The 23,407-nt window shown below is 36.0% G+C and overlaps 1 protein-coding gene across 1 annotated transcript in view; it reads right to left on the bottom strand.

Annotated features, from left to right (window-relative positions):
• Positions 1-23,407, bottom strand: part of LOC126966714 (bicaudal D-related protein homolog) — a 127,193-nt gene that overhangs the window by 4,191 nt on the left and 99,595 nt on the right. Inside the window, exons 6-8 of the mRNA XM_050810929.1 lie at positions 12,456-12,676; positions 1,934-2,086; positions 410-514 (exon numbers count right to left, since the gene is read on the bottom strand). Coding sequence (XP_050666886.1) covers positions 410-514; positions 1,934-2,086; positions 12,456-12,676 — 479 coding nt within the window. The remainder of the gene's footprint in view (positions 1-409; positions 515-1,933; positions 2,087-12,455; positions 12,677-23,407) is intronic.

The raw sequence follows: 23,407 nt of genomic DNA, 5'->3' as shown, positions 1-23,407 counted from the left end.
CGTCATAAAGTATTCAAATTGCTTTTCGAAGCCGTCGGAATCAACCGACGACCTAATCTTAATAGAGAGGTCTACGCCACCCACTCTGAATCGCGTGCTGTTAATAGCATCTCCGAATAAGACCAATAGTGCCAATGTTTACATGGACATTGTGTGCACCCGTGAACCCCAATAGTGACACAATAGTTACCCCCCACCGTGTGAAACCGCGCACTGCGAGCGCAAATCCGCAGTTTGAGACGGGACATCACCGCGAACTAACTGCACTCACACTGATAAAGGACCTCCCAATGATCCGAAACCAGTCGGTACCAACTCAGACCAACCGCGAGTTAAGCCGTTTTAGACAAAAGAAATATTAGAATTGCATTTATTTTGACCTCTTAAATAATTCCTGTAAAAAACCCACCTGCCACTGTTCCAACTGCTGGCCCAGGTCAATCTTCTGCCGCACAGCCTCGTACAGCTGGCTGTTGGCCTGCATCAACTCCACGCGAGCTTTGGCTAGGGACACCTGGAAATTTATTAAAAAAAAAATTAATAAATAAAAACAAGTAAAAAAAAATTCTTTGAGATATCAGATGCTGACCTCGACACTTTTTCTCATAAAAATACCTGAAAAGGTCGCGACGGTTTCATGTGTGGGTTACACAAGCGTCCAACTGGTATTGTTGTTCAGATAAGTTTAATAATATATTTCGTAATTTTTTATAATTGCTGACACCTATAAATTCTAATACAAAAAGAAATCATTTCTTCACTTATATGATTCACTACTTATTTCAATAGAAAATATTTTTTTTTATTAGCACCAGTGGTGAGAAATAGGCGCCGTTGTGGTACCCATAATCTAGGATCCTTTGCACAGGATGCCGGCTAGAGTAATGTGTAAACACTACTGTGTTTCGGTCTGAAGGGTGCTGTAGCTAGTGAAATTACTGGGCAAATGAGACTTAAGATCTTGTCTCAAGGTGACTAGCGCAATTGTAGTGCCGCTCAGAATTTATGGGTTTTTCAAGAATCCTGAGCGGCACTGCATTGTAATGGGTACGGCGTATCAATTACCATCAAACGTCCTGCTCGTCTCGTCCCTTATTTTCATAAAAAAAGCTAGAAAGCGGTCGCTCGATTCATAAAGTGTGTTATTAGTATGAAATTCTTTTTTTAGTAACCCATACCATACAAACGGTTTTAATAATTCTTTTGAACATGACTAGTAGAGTACTACAGCTATATCTGGTTGGAGCTAAATATTTTTTTATACAAGAGGAGGCAAATGGGTAAGAGGCGCTCAGGATGGAAAGTAGTGAGGCCAGTGGATCCGCGAGAACAACTGTCAAGAGATGCGTTGCCGGCCTTTAAATCATTTTTGTGTAAGTGAGCCAATTATTATCCTACTATCTATCGCTATGTCAAATTAATGGCTGACAGGCTTGCCCTGCATGTTTCAGTATGACAACTCTCTCTGATAATGATTATTCTCATATTTAACATTTTATTGAGATAAAACCTTTAGTTGCGAATGCAACGGGCAACTACTAGTTTTTATATAACTATATAGTTGGTCTCTGACACGCGTGCTGTTAAACGCATTTCGGAATAAGAGCCATAGTGCCGATGATCGCGTAGTGGACATTGTTAATACATTTTGTGAACCCGTGAACACGAATAGTGACACAATAGTTTCAGTGCTTCCGTTGTCGTCACCGCGTCCCCCGCCCTGTTAAGCCGCGCATTGCCAGCGCAAATCCGCAGTATGAGACGGGACATCACCGCGAACTCACTGCACTGACCCTTATGAAGGACTATAACCGAAACTATTTTTTAAGCCAATTATTATTTTTATATAACCTTCACATTAACACACTATCAGGGTCGCCAGTTCCAGTGGTTCTGACACATATTGCCATATTATTATAGTTGTGTTACAAACCTCAACGGCTTTCTTCCTCTCGATGGCCTCGTCTCTCTCAAGTCTTGCTCGCGCCACTGCCTCGTCATTCTGCAGACTGCTGTAGTTAGCATCATTCAACAGCTTGTCGCGCTCTTCAGCTGCCGCCCTAAGTTCCACCTCTGCGACTGACAACTGGAAAGTGTACATAGTATTTTTATAAGCATTTGAGGATTTATATGAAAAAACCTGAATGCAATATCGTTTCATGATTAGAATAGATGAGCACGCTGGGCAAACGAGCGCCGGTTTATGATGCACCTTGTAGTTTTTGTTTATTAAAAAAAAATAGAATTTGTTTATTTACATATTGCTGCTTTAGTCTCTAGAAAATCCCTATACAATGGGTAGTGCGGTAGTAGAGGGAACGTATAGGATCATATTTTAAATGAAAAAAAAAATGATAATCATAATTTCCTAATGGATATTAGGAACGCAGTTTTGACTAAACAATCATTAAATACTACAGCTTTTTAAGAAGTCTGTTAAGAAATGAGATAATATGTTGTGTCAGACAAGTACTTATATTTTGAACAATTAAAAATAAAATAAAATAAATATATGAAAATTATAATAAAAGAAATAAAATACATACATTGAAAAAGAATAAAAAAAGATTATTGGCATACCCAATTATAAAAGTTGGTGGACCCCTCTGCCTGTGGCCGTTTAAATTTTTCCCCACCCAAACACCCGTTTCATTTATGTACCCTGCAAAGGGCGTCTGGGCGGCAGCATAAACGAAAGTTTTGTGTTAATAAAAAGACGTGTGGAACTCGGGGACTGCCGCGGTAAAAAAGCTATTGCATAGCATTTTTTATCAACTTATGCAATTATATTTATTTTATTTATGCAGTATTTTTTTTGATAAAATTAATTAAAAAAAAAAGCAAACGGGAAGTGAGTAAAATTTTACTTGCAAGATTTGATTACAGACAGACAATAGGACAGGTGAAACTAAATAAAAATGCTTGTCATAATAATAAAAAATAAAAAATCGTGATAAAAAAAAATAAAGAAATAAAAAAAAAATTAAGACGTACCCCAGGCTCGAACCTGGGACCTTCTGCACAAAAAGCATACGTGTAACCGCTGTTCCACGTCAACTACCGTGGCGAAATATCTATATAGATCTAGTAAGTAAGTGTTAGTTTATTATCGTTACGGAATTTCTGGATTCGGTCTCCACGCTCAAGGCCCGCGATAGAAGCTATGCAATAGCTTAATAATCATGCCACCTCATTTGTTAGAGCCACGGCGCCGCGCAGCTGACTCCAGCTATACGCCATTGGACCGAGGTCACGGCGATGACCTTAGTTTACTTGTAGAATAAATAAGTCAGGGGTTCTAAAGATTTTTGAAAACATTTAATATGAAATGTTCTTTTATCGTAGTTTTTATTAAATTTTTTGTGATGTCTCCGCATTCTACTTCATATCCATGTCAATTATCGTACAGTTTTTTTTAACATAGTGTATATAGAACACAAAGACGGCGCTGGAAATTTTATTCCATGCTGAGGAATTGATGTCTGTACATCAAAATAAATCGAAATTAAAAGCTCAGGTTCACACATTTCCGAAAGAGTTACATTGAAAATGAGGTTTGTTAACTAGAACGTGCCAACAATGGTAGAAGACACGCGATGAACGGGACGTCACTAGTAATTAATACATTACCAGCCGCATTTCGTTAAGACGAATAACAAAGAGATTCTGTATGAGTTATTTACTGTTTCATTCAATAGACTTGTTACAATCTTGTTATGTTTACTCGCCTTGATTCATTCAACGTGTTTATATCTTACGGATGTTCGCTTCTTGACTGGAATAAACATGTCTTATAATATTTTTTCTACTCACTACTAAATGTACAGAGATAAATAGAGACTTTTCTCTGTCATTTATACAGCCACGATCACTAATACTAATCTAGGTACAAACTTTATTGAGTGTGTGTGTCAAAATGAGCGATTCGAAAAAAGTTGCTACTTCCTTAGAGGAAAGTGAATTGTGTTGTTAATAACTTCTAAAAATAGTGAAAACATACAGAAAAAGAAAATTTTATTGATGAAAGATGAGAATACGTTATTGGACTTTTTTGTAAAACAAAATACTGAAAATAAATACCAAAAATGAAAATACTAAAGACGACGCAGTAAGGGACCGGGCTATAGCCTGTTCGCAAGAACGAATTAAAAAAAATGTACTCTGTGGTCCTGTCAAATCAATTGATGAACGATTCGAAATCAATGAATGATTGAACGATTTCGATTTCTTACAGAATCTGCCATTTCAATCAGATCTGGTGAGGAAGAACTGTATATTATTGTGAATTGTCCACCGACACTACAAATCTACAGAATCACAGAATTCACTTTAATATCTCGTACAATTCATTTTGCAGATGTGCTAATGTTTCATTTTTTTCATTTCACATTTCGCAGATGTGATAAACATATTATCTTAGATCATTTAATACGTCTAGATAGACTGATGACAGCTGCTGTGAAAACGTTGTAAAAATTGAGTTTAGAACTAACCTCTATTTTGAGCAATTCATTCACAATAACACAAAGTGTCATACAAATCGCGAGTGTAAAACGTAGCTTGTCACGCACACTAAACTAATATTCCTGGCCTGTTTTCATCGGTTGTCTGACAGCAAGAGACTCTATCTAGACGTATAAATTATCTAAGCATATTATATTATTTTAACGGCCGTTTTCAATAACGTGTCTCTAGTTAGCTTACTGTCATGTTCAATATAGTTATAGTCCAATGCTCTATGTCGATAGGCTATTGAAATGTAAGTAAGCGTAAAAGGATAGATTTGTCTACCTCTAGTAAGTTAAACTAAGCATAGATAGGCTATTGAAAACGGCCGATAGTCCAATGCTTTATGTCGATGGTTTATTGAAATGTAAGTAAGCGTAAAAGGATACATTTGTCCCACTCTAGTAAGGTAAACTAAGGATAGATATGTTATTGAAAACGGCCGTAAGTCAATATTCCCAATCCCTTGTGTAATAAGAAAGCGTGGGTATCGGTGACCACAGATCGCAGGTGACCTAGAAGTTTGTTTATGTTCCAAATCCATAACGTAATAGTGCGAATTCGATAGATGTTCTCAAAACAAATTTGTCAAGATATTATCAAACACATTATTTATTTATTTATTTTATTTATTTACTAATAATCCAACAGCTTTATATACCATTACAATAGACTTACAAATAATTTTACAAATATGCCAATTTAGGATTAAGAATAATAGTTACAAAACTTTAATAGGTATACATCTGTTATTTAATGCTAATATTATTACATACGTTAATAATAATATTATTTAAGAGGTGTGTGTGTGTGTGTGTGTGTGTGTGTGTGTGTGTGTGTGTGTGTATAGTGTAGGTGAGTGAGGGTGTAGGTGATTGAGTGTTTTCGTGTTTATGTTATACAATTTTATTTTCGTGTGTTTTAAGTATTGAGATTTCGTGTAAAAAGCGTTGCTTAGACGTCGCAAAATGTCAGTACCTGCGTACTCGTATTGTATACGTATGTTATACGTTTTAAAATATTGTTCTGGGCATAATTTGTAGTTACTTGGGGGACGTGAAACAAGGAAGTATGACGGGTTCTGTAGTCCGGTACGCTTAGATATATAGATTCTAATAATTCCGAACAGTCTATAAGGTTATTCCATAACATATGGAGTAACAGTATATCGCCTTTTTTCCGCCGTATAAACATAGGTTCCATTCCAAAGCGTACACAGACATCGTCATAGGTGTCGAAATGAGAGTAATCCTTGAAGCACAAGAATCTGACAAACTTCTTCTGTATAGACTCAATTTTGTTTATATGTACTGCATAGTGAGGTGACCAAATACATGATGCATAATCAAGGATACTCAAGGATACGATTTAGCTTGGTTTGTTGTTTTACTGTGCCTATTCTAAAGCATAATATATCACTGAGAGTGTTCGGAGGAGTTGTTGATAAATTATACCAGCAGCCGAAACCCATCAACCAACACCAAACGATGAAAACAGGCCAGATTTATTAAATCAATGCGCGTGACAAGCTACATCTTACACTCGCGATACGTATGTCATTTTGTGTTAGTGTGCGTGCATTGCGCAAAATAGAGGTTAACTTTGAACATCAATTTTATCGACGTTTTCACAGCTGTCACAGTCTATCTAGACGTATAAACGTTCAAAGGTTTACAGTTATACATTAAAAATTTTAATACCTTACGTTTACGGACAAGCGTTATGTTATAAAAAGATATATAAAGTTATATAAAGAAATATTCAGTTATTTAACGTTTAATTAAATATAATTGTACGTTTATGAAGTAAATTACAGCACTTAAGTTTAAGTGAAGCCCAACCTTGGATATTGAAGGAACGACCGTCAAGGCTAAGTTTACTTTCACAATGTCGTCGACACTCGAGCTCAGGATTTACGGATTAATCCGTAACAGATTGTGAAATCGTTTGAATATTTACGTGATTTAAATATAGCTGTTTATGAACGCCATACTTTTTATTCACGACCAAAAGCTATGATGACCTTCACTCTATAAAATAATATTTAGATATATTCTGGTTTTATATAACACTAGAAATAAGGGATTGCTTGTAACTATTTCTAGTAGGCTTCATAAGATACATAATAGCTTCAAGGGTAAATAATAATAATAATATAGACACACTTTTTACACAAATTATCTTGCCCCAATTTAAGCATATGTTATGGGTTACAAGACAACGATATATTTAATACAATATACTTACTTAAACATACATAAATTGATATAAACATACATAAATTCATATAAACATATATAAATACATTTAAACATCCATGACTCGGAAACAAACATCCATATTCATCATATAAATGCTTACACCTACCGGGATTCGAACCCGGGACCTCTAGCTTAGTGGGTAGGATCTCTAACCACTCGGCTATACAGGTCGTCAAATGTATACACTTCTATAATAAAGTCCCCGCCACTGTTCAGGCATTATTTATAAATAAATTTAAATGTTTAATTAAAAAATGGCTATGTCGTAAGTATTATAAGATTATGATTATTTTATAGCAATAGCAATGACAGTACAATATTGCATATTTTTATTAAAAAAAGCGCAAAAAAAGAATGCTGTGAGAGTTTCTTGTTTGCGAAACGGTAGTAGTATTTAGTATATTAGAAATGACATCAAAAAGAATTCTGAAGGAATCAGTTTTGAGAAAATAAATGCCTTTTATGCCTTTATATCAGCATTCCCTAATTAAGCGAAAATATTATATTTGTGTACGTGTTTTTGTTTGTTTGTTATGGATTTGGAATTCTACTTTACCAAAGTTTAAATGAGCTGCATTTAATTTTCCAATAAAAAGTAATCCTACGAAAATTACAATAATGAAAATCCAAATGCTATGAGTTTTCTCTAAGTACAGCTCGTTTCAGAATTCAGCAAATCAACATCTCCTGAAGATGCCTCTTGCACAGGTGATACACGTGTCAAATTTGTGAAAGACATAGCGGAAGTAACACTCAATAAAAACTCATAAGATTTGGATAATTATAGATTTCCTCTGAATAACGCCAATAACAATGAATAATTAAGATGTTAGACTGTGCGGCTTAAACAATTTGATAGTATTATTTTTAAGTAAAAAGGAGAGCAGCCCGGTAGATTTTCCGGACGTGTCTTTTCACAGAAACTGTCTTAAAAATATTAGTAATGCATGTAGATTAAGTATTTTTTTACATAAGAGTACAATTGTTTACAATATTCTTAAAAATTAAAAATATTTATTCAGTTTGGGTTACGTATGTTAAATTTAGAAGCCGATTCGGATAGTGACTGTTGACACACGGCTAAGGAGAAAGGTGTGTTTGAGCACACTTTTGCCGTTCCGCTATCAGACGGCGAATGATATGTCCTTATATGTGTATAGACCAAACCAAGCACAAAATTCTGAGCGGCAAAGCAACTGCACTTGTCTCTTGGAGACACATTATGGTGTTTAGTCACATCAGACCAGTAATTTCATTAGCTACAATCATTAGCCCTTTGAAACGTAATAATGCTTGCATACACGGCAAAAGAAAATGCCGCTATGGTACCCACACCTGGTAAATACATACACAGTGTGGTTTTTTGAGAAGGGCGGTGATGGCCAAGTCGGAATCTTCGAGACTTAAAGAAAAGTCGTGAAAGGAGTCATGCCCTTGATTTATAAGAAACCAATTGCTGCATATTTAGTCTTTAAAACTTCTTGAACGTTTGACGGAAATCGACCCGAATGATTAAAAAAAATACACCTTTATTATTGAACCAATGGAATCTGTTGCTGATACGGATCAATTTGCAAAGATATGTATTACTGAAAGTTTAAAAAACTAAATATGCAGTTATTGGTTTCTTATAAATCGAGGGTATGTCTCCTTTGACGACTTTTCTCCGAGACTCGTAGTTTCCGACTTGGCCATCACCGCCCTTCTCAAAAAACCATCCTGTATAGTATAGGTACTTAGGTTTAGTATGATTAGTATGATTATGAGTTGTTAAGGAAAGCACTGGTTAAATTGGAAATAAATTAAACATTTTTTTATTCATTTCCTTAGCTATATCGTATATAAATATATTTTATATGAATTACGATAGCCTTATTCTTAGAAGTCTTATAAGTGTATTAGCTATATAGTTGGTAATTATACTAACTATATACCTACATAATATTAATTTCCAATTAAATTAAAATAATAATGTTTATGTGATAATTTTGATGACTCTTTTAAATTCATAACACATATGAAATAACCTTAAAACTTGACATTTACGACCATGTCCTGCTAAATTTGGACAATCGAGCCATGTCTGGGTGTCCGTAGAAGTATTATCCTTAAACAATATGCGTGGGATAACGCGTAGGAATATAATCTTGACCGACCCGGAATTGGTGATTAAAATACCTAAACCAATAAAATGGAAGTAGTTTAGATAGTGATGGTCTAAGTAAAATTTAATGTTAACAGTAATGCTGACCTTAAGAATTTTTCTCAAATTTTTATTTTGTTTTATTTTTGTATTTAAATTAAATTAGTTACGGTCAACATTTAAACTTATGATGTCATCTAAAAATTATCAAATGGTGCTACAAAATGTTTTGCTTAACCGGTACTTTAATTACGGTATTGCTAAAATTACTGGGTGCAATCCAGCCTTAAAGTAGACAAATTTAAATATGGTTTAAAATATTTTTTAGTGGCTTTAGTAGTCAACAGAATAGCATCCAAAAATAGATCATCATTATATTTTGAAAACACGTTAAGAGTACAGAGTAAAGGATAAAGATTACATTTTCCTCAGATATTAAGAGTTCCTGAGAGCGATACGAATGTTTGGCCCATCATTCATTATACATATAATTCTCAATATAATATTACATCAAATTCGAGGCGATTCATACCATTCAGGTATTTTTATTCATTTGTATTTATTAAAATTTTTAATATTTACTGAGAATATTTACATTACCGAAGTTCGCGGGCAAAATATTCTACAGGAATAAATAATATATCAAATACCATTTTTAATGACAGGGACTTTTTTGTTATCATAACAAACAATATCTGTGAATTATATTTCTTTTAAGCATTAAAACCGCATTGTATATATAATTTATTGGGTTTTAGAGTTTCTATTATTTTCTATTTATTGTATATTAATTACGGACTCTGAAACAAGTTAAGCCATTTTGTTTTAATGCAGCAGAAAGTCTTTCTTTTACTTCGATGACAGCCACACAGACCAAATGATTTTTATTATAACAATAGAAGACATAATGTACATAAATAATATTACCCTTTTTTGTAGGTATGAATAAAAAGTTATACAGCTGTGCAAAAAAAAAATCATTAATTCAAGCCTAAAAATATATGCGGTAGGATACCCTGAGTTACAGAGGGTAGGTTCTTCCGAATGCTTATGACATGATCATTAATTAGCAAACTCACTAAGAACGGATTAATTTCGCGTGCGTTTGTATTTGTGTGTGTGAGTGAGTGTCAAATTTTGCTTATGTTCTATGTTAGTATGTCAAACTGCTGTTAACGCGCACAAGATAAAATGAGTGTCAGTAATAGATGCTTATGTATGTAATAATGTGTATAATATTATGTATGAGAGTAATGAGAGTTGGGTATGGCAGAAGAAACATAAAAGCAGAATTAACGCAGTTGAGATGCGATCTCTGCGTAGTATGTGTGGGGTAAGACTGACTGATAGAATTCCGAATGCGATAATACGAGCGCGCTGTGGTTTGAAACAGGATGTTGTGATAAGGACTGAAAAAGGAATGCTGAAATGGTTTGGACACGTTGAGCGAATGAGTGGAGAAAGAATGACGCATCAAATATATAAGGCAAGTGTGTGTGGGCAAGTCGGCCGCGGGAGACCTCGTAGAACATTCGTCGACCAAATTGGGGACGTTTTGAGAAAAGGAGAGATCCGAAGCACCCGCAACCGGCGAGCATGTATGAAAAGAGTAATGAATGTAGAGGAAGCGCGTGAGGTTTGTAAGGATAGAAGCAAATGGCATTCTATTGTCTCTGCCTACCCCGACGGGAACAAGGCGTGAGTGTGTGTATGTATGTATGTAATATTATGTATGTAGGTATTAATATAACGGAAGAAATGTTAGATTAAAATGAATAAGAACAAAAATTGTGTTCCTGTGTTTCAAACAGCGTTTCGTTTCAGTGAAATAGTCCAAAACGGATATAAAATAAATTTGTTAACACCATAACTGTACACGCGACAGAGCGGTGTTCAATAATCACCGTGAACACATTCACGAGCCCCATCTCACGGCAACGACCGCTGCAGCTCGACTATCACGAACTAGGTGACCACTGGTGACGTCATCTGTGTGAGTCATGATATTGTTTTGCACGTCTAGATCAAATGAACTAATTGTGAAACCAATGCACTACGTCTACCACGACTTAGCTCTCACATATTTCCATAAATAAATCACATATTGAATCGCTAGCGCCGCTGTGGTTTTCTATATGTATAATATGCTTTTACAAAAAGATCCCAGAAAATGTACAAACCAATGTGTTACGAAATTTAAAAGTATTGTTAAAAAAAGTTTGTGTGGGAAAGGTTACTATAACATAAACGATTTTCTTAATGATACCACAGGCTAGGAATTAAGCGAACACCCTCAGGCTCTTTAATTATAAATGTTTATTGTACGATTTTAATAATTTGTAATCCATATTTTATAAAAAAAAGCCTTTTTGCGCCTGTTCTTCTCAGGTCTGAGGCAAGTGAGGTCGTAGTTTTTGATATGACGTTCAATAAGTGATTTTGTATCCTATCTATATATATAAAATTGAACTGCTGTTCGTTAGTCTCGCCAAAACTCGAGAACGGCTGGACCGATTTGGCTAATTTTGGTCTTGAATTATTTGTGGAGGTTCAGAGAAGGTTTAAAAGGAATAAATATAAAAATGCTCGAAATTAAATAAAAACAACAACTTTGTTTTTCCTTGATGTGTCCCCTGTCGTTCAGAAATCAAATTGAAAGAATAGTTTAAAATGAATAACTAATTAGAATCTTTATATCTTTCTAACTTTCTCAGGAGGTAAAAAGCAAACTTTAATTTAATTATTGATTTTTTTCTTATTACTTTATATGGCAATACAACGTTTGCTGGGTCAGCTCGTTTAGCATAAAAATGTTTGGATTTGAATATACAAAGACTGCACATAGATGAGTTTTTCGCTTTCGACCGTATTTTACAAATTGTCTCGTTTATGTTCCTAACTTAGATCATTTATACATGTAGATAGACATTGAGCAATTCAGGTACACTAACATAAAATGTCATAAAAATCGCAAGTGTAAGACGTAGCTTGTCACGCACACTAAACTAATATTGCTGGCCTGTTTTTATCGGCTGTCTAACAGCAAAAGACTCTATCTATCTCTATATGTGTGTGTAAGCTTATGGATTTATATTAAAAATACTAAGGATATATGCGAAGCGGGGCTGACTGTTTACGACATTTACAACGGTCTTTGGGTAAAGTTGTAGGAACAGGTGTTCCGCAGGGTTCTATTCTCGGTCCTTTCTTGTTTCTTGTATATATTAACGAATTAACTTTTTGTGGTAGCTAATAGCCATGAGATTGTATTGTTGGCTGATGATAGTTCACTTATTCTTAAAGTGAAGCGACGTGCAGATATTGAGGACCTTTTAAACAATGCAGTCTCAAGGATAGTCCGTTGGTTTGAGACGAATAATCTGCACTTCAACAGTAAAAAACCAAAGTGTTTACGATTGATTACATAAACAAGCGGCGGTGATTGTGTGGCGATGGCAAAGACTTAGGGCCTTGATGACAAGTGTTGCGTCATGACGAGCAGATGGCGCCGTTTTAACTCGTTCCCATAACAAATACAATCATACCTTGGATGATAAGTCAGCAATGAGTTCATTCTTCTCGTCAATCTGCCTCTCTCTCTCCATGGCGCGCCGAGCGTGGGCCGCGATGGAGTCCCTCACCCTGGAACCTTCCAGCGTCGCGTAGGCGGCTACTGCATCCGCGCAAGCCGCTGCAAGGGCTCCACGACGCAAGGTCTCTCCTTCCTCGCCGTCCAGGGACGATATCGATAGATCCGAGTGTAGACCTGGAAACACATAGCGATATTAACATTATTTAAAAAGTTATCATACCATTACAGTATATTAAGAAAGAAAAATTTATATTTTTGATAAACTGAACGCTAGAAAAATGGTTTAGACAATCACGTATGCGATTACCCTTATGTACATCAGGATTGAGAAATTTGAATCCAGAATACAAAGATTATGTCAGTAATTGTCAGTAACCAGGATTTTCAAATTGGAACACATAGTACGAAGTTCATGCTACGTGTTACGTTAATTTTAGTTATAGCTCAATCTGTTTGAATATTTACAAAATCAGGTGCTAAGAGAGTCTTTTGAAAATTTCACTTCTATACCATACATTTTTGATATACTATAGGCTAAAATTTAGGGTCACAAAAAGTTATACAGCGAAAGTTTCCTGCATAAACACACAAATTAATTGGGAAAAAAAAAATTATGGACGATGCAGGACTCGAACCCGCGACCCGAAATTAATCCCAGAAGTGAGGGTTATCACTTTAAAAAAACAACAAATTATTTACATTTGAAAGAGCGACAACTCAAGTCAATATTTTAATATGTAAATATTGATTGGGCAGGTTATCAACTGTAAAGCAGATCCTGTAGATGAAGCCACAACCTGAGAGTTGAACAAAGCATACAAGATTTATGACGATACGTCAGTTGAACGGTTGGCTCCTTACAAGAGTCGTCGCGGGTTTGAGTCCCGCATCGAGCATAAATTTTGTTTTCGAAATTAATTTGTGTAGTTGCATGCCTCTCTCCCAGAGCAGTAGGTTGACATTATGAACCTCCATTAGGTACTATATGCACATATTTCCCAGGCTTTTCCACTCGTGTCAACCCGGTCAATCTCTTCTAACGTAGCCTCTATACTGCTCATCCCCAATTATAGAATGTATGCATGGCACGACCTCTGCCAAGTCTCAACACTTGCACCTAAAGCTTTGAATTTATAGAGTCAATAAACTTTCACGTTTTCTCTCTTTATGACCAGACCATCTGAACTCCTCAGATACAGCATTTATTAAATTTAAATATAATGACATAACATATAGAAATGAATATTACGTTCATTAAATGTTGAATATTTAACTCGTTTAGTGGCGGTAATGAGGTCAAAGATATTCACATGCATTTCGTGAAGGCTAGCTAGGGTTGTCGCCATTGCCATATTTTAATGTTGTTTTTCTGTTTAAACGCGCAAATCTTATGAATTTCGTCAGATTTGATTGAAATATTTTTGTATATTTAATATTTAGGATGATCTAAAAAATCATGAAACAGTATTCTACCACAAGTGGGAGGCTCCTTTGCACAGGATGCCGGCTAGATTATGAGTACCACAACGGCGCCTATTTCTGCCGTGAAGCAGTAATGTGTAAACATTATTGTGTTTCAGTCTGAAGGGCGCCGTGGCTAGAGAAATCACTGTGCAAATGAGACCTAAGATCTTATGTCTCAAAGTGACGAGTGCAATTGAAGTGACACTCAGAAATTTTTGGGGTTTTCACGAGTCGTGTTCGGCACTGCATTGTAATGGGCAGGGCGTATAGATTACCATCAGCTGAACGTCCTGCTCATTTTGTCCCTTACTGCCGATAAAAAAGTTCTTATCTTTCATAAACAAGCTACAATAATATTTTTTTCCCAAAATAATTGAAAAACCTATGCCTTCCTAAAAATATCTATCAGTGACATACTCAAACATCATAATGTACCAAACCTCACTTCTAAATACGGATCGGACACAGAGTTGCAGTGGTGTCAACCCTAGCGTCGTTTATAATAACGCACGTATATTGCATTATGTACTGACTATGTGAGGTTAATCGCATTTTCCTACGCTAATCCAGATTTAAAAGATTTACTTAGCGTATTTTATATTTATATATGGATACAAGTATGGTGGCTAGCAGAAAATATAGAATTTAATCGAATTGTACGTCGTAGCTTATTGAACTTACTTATAAATACACCGTAGGTAAGTATAAAACAAAAAAATTCTGTCAAAGTCAGTATTAAGTATTAAATTCATTTTATTTATTATTAAACTAATTTAAATAGAACACTTTAAAAGGATCAAAACGAGTGAAGGTTGTTAAAATGAATTAATAATTGATAGATTATTTAAATGTATACTCGTTTTGGTTAAACCAAAGACAATTAAAAGATGTAGGTACTAGTCATTCAAGACAATTATATTGTTGTAATAAAGTAAATGGGATACAAATCGTGGCAGATAAGTTAGTTTGACACAGACTAGTAAAAATATTAAGGACTCTGTGTCACCTTACATAACAATGTAACAACAAAACAAGCCGATTAGCGTGTTAATACATAACGCCACGCACACACACTACTACAGGCCGATAGGCGGCCATTATGAGAATTGTCATCGTCTGTGACAGATCAGTTTTCGTCTCAATAAAATATTTTAAAAATGCCGTAGTGCGTTGTGAAAAGGTGTAATAACGATACGTTATAAGTATTGGTGGCCCTATATGATTATTTAAGGGAGAAAAAATTGTTTAACTAGTATGCCCCGTAACCGCATACACACTCACACACATTACCGTGATATTAATCACGGCGCGGAGTCCTTTTTTTACTCGTCCGTGTAGTTTGATAACAATAGAGCTATCCTTTTGAACAATTTTAAAGCAATATTAATGATGAGCAGATTAATGCCATTAGTGTGACTCAGAAGCTTCCAAATTGGGACAAATTTTGACAGTGAGAAACGGTTGTTTATATTTACGCATAAGTGACAAATACTATTTTAGACATTCTTACTTCTTCGAACTGTTTTAATCACGCCATCCTTATAAAATAACAATAATTTTGTATTGCATGTCAAATGTCGATATCAACATAATATTATCCTTTTTAATTGATAAGTACTTATTTATAATACAAGTGATGACCCGATAAATTTGTTTTGCGATATAAAATTAAGTACCTAACCAGGGCTCGCTCATTGTATGAATTGTCATATTATGTAATGAAATGTCAATGACTAAATTATTTGTATTGAATTATTACTTGAATAAGTAATCACCATCATAATCATCAGCCGAAAGAAGTCCACTGCTGGACAAAAGCCTCCCTACAAAGATCTCCACGACGATCGATCCTGCGCTGCCCTCATCCAACGTATTCCGGAGTTCTTGACCAGATCGTCGGTCCATCTCTTGTGGGGCCTACAAACACTGCGCCTTCCGGTACACCCCACAGCCCCAACGGCCATATTATGTCCGTCGAACTATGTCGGTGACTTTGGTTTCTAATTTGATCTCGCAGGGTAACTCCGAGCAAAGCCCTTTCTTTTGCCCTCTGAGTGACCATGAGCTTTCCATCAGGCCCACACTTAGCGACCACGTCTGCGTACCGTAAACTTACTTAAAAAAATACTATATCAATATATGACGATAAAAAATAACGAAATCTTATAGTTTACCTAATTAATGACACTAAAACGTGTAAAATAAAAAAAGTCCGTTATTTAAACATAGTTTTTTTGTTATTAGGAAGTGCTTTTTCCCTTTGATCTTATATTGTTGAATGAAGTCAAATAATATAAAGATAGCTTTGAACAAACAGATTTGAACACTTCATACCACTCCATACACAAATTTGCGCATCAAATACAAGTACAAATTAATAGTTTGACCTTTATACTTCATAAGCTGCTCGCTTTTGATGGTCAGATAATGAGCCTGTGAGCAATTAATGTCAGCTGTTGGCGCGGGAAATCTGTTCTGTCATTTGTTATTGCTGTGCATAGAAGGTCGAATGTAGGGCTCACCGATTAGTGGAAGAAGGTAAGCCCACGATTTACATATTATTGACACAACGAGATCGTGAGTTTTGTGGAGATCTTTGGGGGAGGCCTTTGTCCAGCAGTGGACGTCTTTCGGCTGACGATGATGATGATGAAATAACGAGAAGTCTCACGCAACTGAAATACCTCTTGTGTTCTACTTTGTTAAACTTCACTGTTCTCAGTAATTTTACGGATTGGTATTGTCTTTAGTTAAAACAAGTGTTCTTACTTCAGTAACAAAAAAAAATTCTTATAAAAATTTACTCTCGTGCCCTATTTAGAAAGAACAATATTGTAATAAAGAAGGTATTAAATACAACTAACTAATGAAAATATTGTTATACCGCATAATTTACTTACCAAATAACGTTTATTTAAATATCAGTAAATTATCAGAAAGAAATTTTACTTATACATCTGTAATTTAGATAATTCTCGTCCATTGGTTGTGGTTCATAGGCATATGAATTACAAGAGCCTAAAAGTGTGGTAGCTGAAGTATGACACAAAATGATCTAGTTGACCAACTAACGTCAGGTTGTCGAATTTGCGCGAAGTATTATTCCGTATTTTAGCAGTATAACCGAAGAAAAAAACCGGCTCTCCATTAAAATGGCTTGAATACACTTAGAAATGCTCAACAATTAAACAAATACTTTTCACGTCAACCAGCCTACCTGCCATATGTAAAGGGTATTACAGTCAGAATTAGCAGGACCCTAAAACGACCTTCAATTAATACCATTTTCAAGCCACACAAGAAGATCCAGCAAGTCTTGATATTCCACTGCAAGATACGGGTGGCTATAAACTGGACTGTGGCCTGTCTTACATTGGGCAAACAAAACGCAATATCTCAAGCCGACTTAAAGAACACAGTGGGGATATCAAACCCTAACTAACACTCTAAGTCTGCTGTATGTGAACATATAACAGACCAACCAGAACACATAACTAAAAGTTTTGGTAAAAAAGAATAGATTTCTCCCAAGACTGGTGCCTGAAGCCATTGAAATCACACAAATTGTAATAGACAAGACGATCTAAAATTATCTAACACCTGGGATCCAATAATCTCTAAATTAAAACCCAAAACTACACATACCAAAAAAGAAGAGGACACTGTCAGTAAATTTTGCCAAAAACCATCTGTCATACCATACAGCAAATACTACATCAGAGGCAATAAATGGCGCTAAACTACTTATGAAAAATACTATCTTGACTCATTTCATCTGCAGTCTCCTGATAACGAGATCTGAAAAGGTCTTGAAACGTCGGGCTTACTAAAATAATAATAAAATGTAACTTTTACGCAAAGATCTAATGTAAAATTAACAATGACATTGGTATTAATTAATTATTCGTGGTGGTGGTCTGTTTTCAAATCAGCGTAATAAATCTAATCAGATAATAATTTAAGTACATTAACTTAAATCGAAGTAAGTTTGTTATTTATAGGGCCTGTCGTGACCTGGCGCTGGTCAGCCTAGCATGCTTGAACTCGATCAATACAACATTGAGTAAGGTTGATAACCTTACTAACGATAAAACATTAAATACAGCTGTAGCTTTACAATAGCGCATTCGACCAGAATATGATACAATAGAACCATTTGTGTCACTGATTGTAACGGTCACATTATTTTTACAGATTTCATGTAAGGGTTGAACAACCGAATTACTTAAAATAACGGGAGTCTTAAATGGTATTCTTCTTCTTCTCAATCGGTCACTCTTGTTAGAGTGGTCAAGGCCGTTAAACTGATGCGACATTAGTCGTCTTAGGTCTCCTTAGTATTGGGTCACATCATCATCAAGAGCCGGAAGACGTCCATTGCTGGACAAAGGCCTCCCCCAAAGATTTCCACCAGGATCGGTTCCAAGCTGCCATCATCCAACGTATTCCAGCGATCATGACCAGATCGTCGGTCTATCTTTACGGCCTACCAACATTGCGTCTTTTTTCTTTCTTTTACTTTTCTTTGGGTCACACTGTTTTGCTTGCGGAGGCGTCGTGTGCCGGTTCCCTCAAATATGTGCGAAGAAAATGATGACTGGTCTATGCGTCAACTCGCGAACGGGTACTGCTTGTAGTGCCAGGTCGACCTGTTATAGTTAATGAATAATTGTATTTGTTGGATACAATTACTAATTGTGACAGAAATCACGACCATCATGTTCACGAAGCATCCTTACAGAAACAATGAGTTCAGGCTCTGAAGGTTGATGCATCCAATTATTATTATTTAATTACAATATTATTAAAACACGACTCATATATTGGATGCAGCACCTTACAAACTAATTTGTTATGTGTTATACATATATTATGAATGGCTGTATGTATACAGACTCTATGATTGAAAGATTGCCGTTGAGTTTCATGTTCTTCTCACGAGCTCAACTTTTTACGAACATATGGTAAATTCAGTAATTTAAAAGAAATATTTATAGTGACGATTCTTAAGCGCTTAGTTTATTATTAAGTCTTTATTAAGTCTATTTGAGTTTGACTTTGACTGCCTCCCTCGCGATGCTCCTCCACTTTTGGCAGTTTGTGGCATTGCGGGAGCACTTCACCACAGGTATCTGGGTCACTCCTTTGATTAGATCCGTCCATCGCGTGGGTGATCGTCCTCTCACTCTTTTCCCCTCCACCTGGCCCTGCACTAATAACCGCTCAATCGATCCTTCATTTGTGGAGATGTGGAAAAAGAACTTCAGAATTCATAATTGCACATTCGACGATAACCTTTCTTTTATTTTCAGTTCCTTCAAGATGGAATAGTTGGGTCGGAAAGCCGTCTGAGGGATCTTCAGATATATTATATTGATAAGTTTATACAATTTTAACACATTTTTTTAACAAGGACCTACAAATCTCTAGTAAATTATTGTTATAAGTCTTAAAATCAAATCAACTCGAAATGATCATGTAAATTAAATTATGTTTAAAAACTTCAATGGGTTTTGTCATATATTATAAATATATAAACATTCTGTGAAAAATTATACAACTGATAGTGAAAATCGCATCAGAATCCGTTACGTGGCTTAAGAGAGGATATAAAGACCGACAGCGGAAAGCGACTTTGTTTTATACCAATTGTAAAGATGATTGATATAACCTAAGTGATATATGAATGTCTCAGTGCGTCATATTGTCACGTATTGAACGTATCTTGGTATGGCATTGTAATGGCTATAGCAACAATGCTTTCACTGCCGGATTATTAACACTTTCCATTACATTATCGAGACGTACACACAAAATGATACATAATCTTAGTAGAAATAAAACTTACTGCCAGAGCTTCTCACACACACACACACACACGCCTTTTTCCCGTCGGGGTAGGCAGAGACAACAGAAATCCACATGCTTCTAACAGCTAATATCCTTACAATTGACAAGTCGTTCGCACCCAGCCACGTTTCACATTAGCTACTTACGGCCGTTCCCAATATTCAGTTTATCTCTTACTTGAGACAAAAATCGTAACTATCGTTGACTTTTCTCTCCCAATAAACTTATCGACGGTAACTCACCTTATCCGTAGACGCTGTCTGTCAATGGGACGACGTATAGCTTAGCAGCGATAGAAGTTTGTATGGAAATTGCAATTCACGCGTCCCAATATAAGGCGATAAAAATGACTTATTGGGTATATTGGGACAGCTTTAGATTATTGACAGCTTATTACTGACAGTAGAAGGTAGTAATTTATCTCTATCTGTAGATAGTATATTGGGAACGGCCGTTAGTATTTTGAATATTGATCCACAAGTCAACGCACAAATTGGCAAATCAAAATTGGCTGACCTTTAACGCAGAGATTCTTGAGATAATGGTCGAGACTCTGCTATTAGATCGTTTACGGTAACGGCTATCGGAACAATTATTACTAAATCAGTATCCCATATGTCAGAAACCTTGTGTGCTTGGTCTATGTATTTCTATGAAAATTTGTCTATCTCGGCTTTTACTTGATTATCATTACACAAGTTGGTAAATCAACGGAGTGCCACTTATACCAGTTCATATTGATTTATTGTGGCAGCCTTAAATTTCGCATCTAAGACTTATTACTTGTTATTTCCAGAAAGCTCCAGATTCTCTGAGCTGTAGTGAGTTACAGATGTAACAGGATTCTGTACGATGTGCATTGTGCATTCCTAAGTGAATACTTCGGTTCCAATCTCTTTCTCAGCAGCGAATATGCATTTCAATTTCATCCGCTTCTTAACTGAACGATCAAGTTGCATCTTGTATTTTATAACAAAACGGCACGAGAGGAACCCGACGTTCAACTGTTGGTACGCCCCGACCATTACAACGCAGTGCCGCAGGATTCTTGAATAACCCAAAAATTCTGAGCGGCACTACAATTGCGCTCGTCATCTTGAGACTTAAGATGTTAAGTCTCATTTGCGCAGTAATTTCACTAGCATTACAGCTTCACGGCAGAAAAAGGCGCCGTTGTAGTACTCATAATCCAGGCAGCATCCTGTGCAAAGTAGCCTCCCACTGGTAAATGCCATTAGCGCCTCTTGGACACTCTTGGGGCGGGTACTTCCCTATTCTTTTTATACCCCGGGGAAGCACAGGGCAATCTTGTTCTTGTATAATCAGTGTGTTTCTGAAAATTTATTGAATTAGGCGTTATTTTACGGAAATCCATAATTATACAAATGATTTAAGTTTTCTTCAGTGTTAATTCCGCCAATATTTGTTTTTAAAACAATTCGACACGTGTTTCGCCTCTACACGAGACTCGTGCCAGATTTTGGCGAGACAACACGTCCTGAGGACAAATATTGGCGGAATTAACACTGAAGAAAACTTAAATCATTTTTACAGTGTGTTTCTGTCTATCCCGCATTACGGTTCATCGTTAACCAAAAACCGTTCATTTGAGACGTATTAATCCTCCATTCGACTTTCCATTGAGGCTATATTCGGCAAAACTAACTAACATGAGGATGAGACTATGACCATTCGGTGTGAAATTATTCGTCGATCAGTATCCCTCCTCCTTGTGTCGTTTTTATCATTGCTGAGGGTCGTGACTTCCACGAATTATTTACCGGACGATCGCTTTTCATTTGTTACGGTCTTCGGCAATGCGTATAGCAACGTGGACATTTTAATTGGCGGCGCCGCAGACCTGATCGCTCTAACGCATTGGACTCCTGTCTCTCGGTAGTTTGCCTTGTATTTTCCCAGTCACCAGAAGCTTTTCTGGGTTGTCGCTTTTCTTCCTGGCGATGTGACCGAAAAAGTCAAAGATCCTACGAAGGCATACGATTCTTATCCTGTAGTGATTCATGCATGACAGAAACATTTGTGCGGTGCGCAGTCCAGTGTTTGCGAAGTATTTTCCTCCAGCACCACATTTCAAATGCACCAACGCGTGCACGGTCAGCTTTTTTGAGGGTCCACGTTTCAGCTCCATATAAGAATATTGAGAAAAATAGATGGTTATATGTTACTTATATTTGGCGGTCCCAATAGAAGGACTTAGGGCGGAATATTGAGCCAAAGGGAAGTGAATTGAGTTTCAACATTATTTTTCTTTATTCGTCGTAGGTATGTCGTAAGAAGGCTGTAAGCACAGTTGGCACAAATCTGTCAAATGTGATGTTATAATGCTAATAATGACCTAATCTACATCTAACCTGCTTCGTTGATAGATTTAGCCCGCATCAATCATCATGCAACAGTTCTATGTATTTGAAATATCTATTATTAGTGTCAAAACATAATTAATGGCACTCACACGCGACAAGACAGTTTTTGGAGTGTTTTATGTGTTTATTTATTATTATTTGCCTAATAATTGAATTCTTGTCAGTTCTCCTCAAAATAAGCAGCTTCACGTATTAAATACATGATTTATGAGCTCCTGAAGATGCCCCGTGTAGAGCCAAATCAAGCGTGGAAGCTATTTTATAAAACTGAGCGGGATTAACACTGAGAATCATTAATCATATTTTAAATAAGCAGTCGATTTACGCAGAATAACCTAGAATTCTATTATTTTTTCATTGGTGATATTGTTAAAATGTAAGTGACTCCGAATGTTTTTGTTAACTATTTACATAAAAATTATTTTGAAAACCGATCGGACTGTTGATGATCCAGGGCTTTGCGAAAGGCTTGATTACTTAGCGTTGTGTAGAGGGACCCTACGTTGTGTGTCTTCTACAGCATTTATGAATTAGAATTTTGAGGTAATTCACAGACAGTAATATTATCATCATCATCTGCATATCGTGGGCTCCTTAGGCCAGAACGCCAGCGACGCTCCTGTACTGGTGCTGCAGAGAGGATGAGCGGTGATGATTACATATCATCAGGTACCCTCTTCCTGATCCAAAAATAAAATTGCATTGATCTAAATCATGTATATATAACATTTTAAGGTCGGTCATAATATGCAGATATCTTGGCCACAGGATTGTACAGCATACTTCATACACATTATTTTCTCAATTCATTCTCATATCTCATTGATTCCTAGAGAATTCCTTTTTAAGACCTGCTTGTTAATTATATACCTATGTACAATAGTTAAACATCTTTCCCTATTTCGACATATGGTACTTATTACACCACTAACGTTTTAACTAAATTTATATCTTAATAAAATAGTGTAGTTAAATCCGCGGTGTGAAGGCGAGGAAAAAACAATTTCTATCCTTAATCATTCGTTATCTAAACTATCGAGAATGTCGATATCATGAGAATTGAAATTGACACATCACTTATATCAATTACCAACAGGGTGTAGTAAAACCCTTGGTGTGACCACGAGGAATAAAAATTACTCGTAGTCACAATGGTGTGACAAGCTGGTGTGACCACGAGTCGTGAATGAAAAAAATATGGGCCATT

The sequence above is a fragment of the Leptidea sinapis genome, chromosome 1, assembly GCF_905404315.1.
Source record: "Leptidea sinapis chromosome 1, ilLepSina1.1, whole genome shotgun sequence".
NCBI lineage: Eukaryota > Metazoa > Arthropoda > Insecta > Lepidoptera > Pieridae > Leptidea > Leptidea sinapis.
Note: the sequence above shows the minus strand (reverse complement) of the source record. Positions and strands in the feature narration are given on the sequence as shown.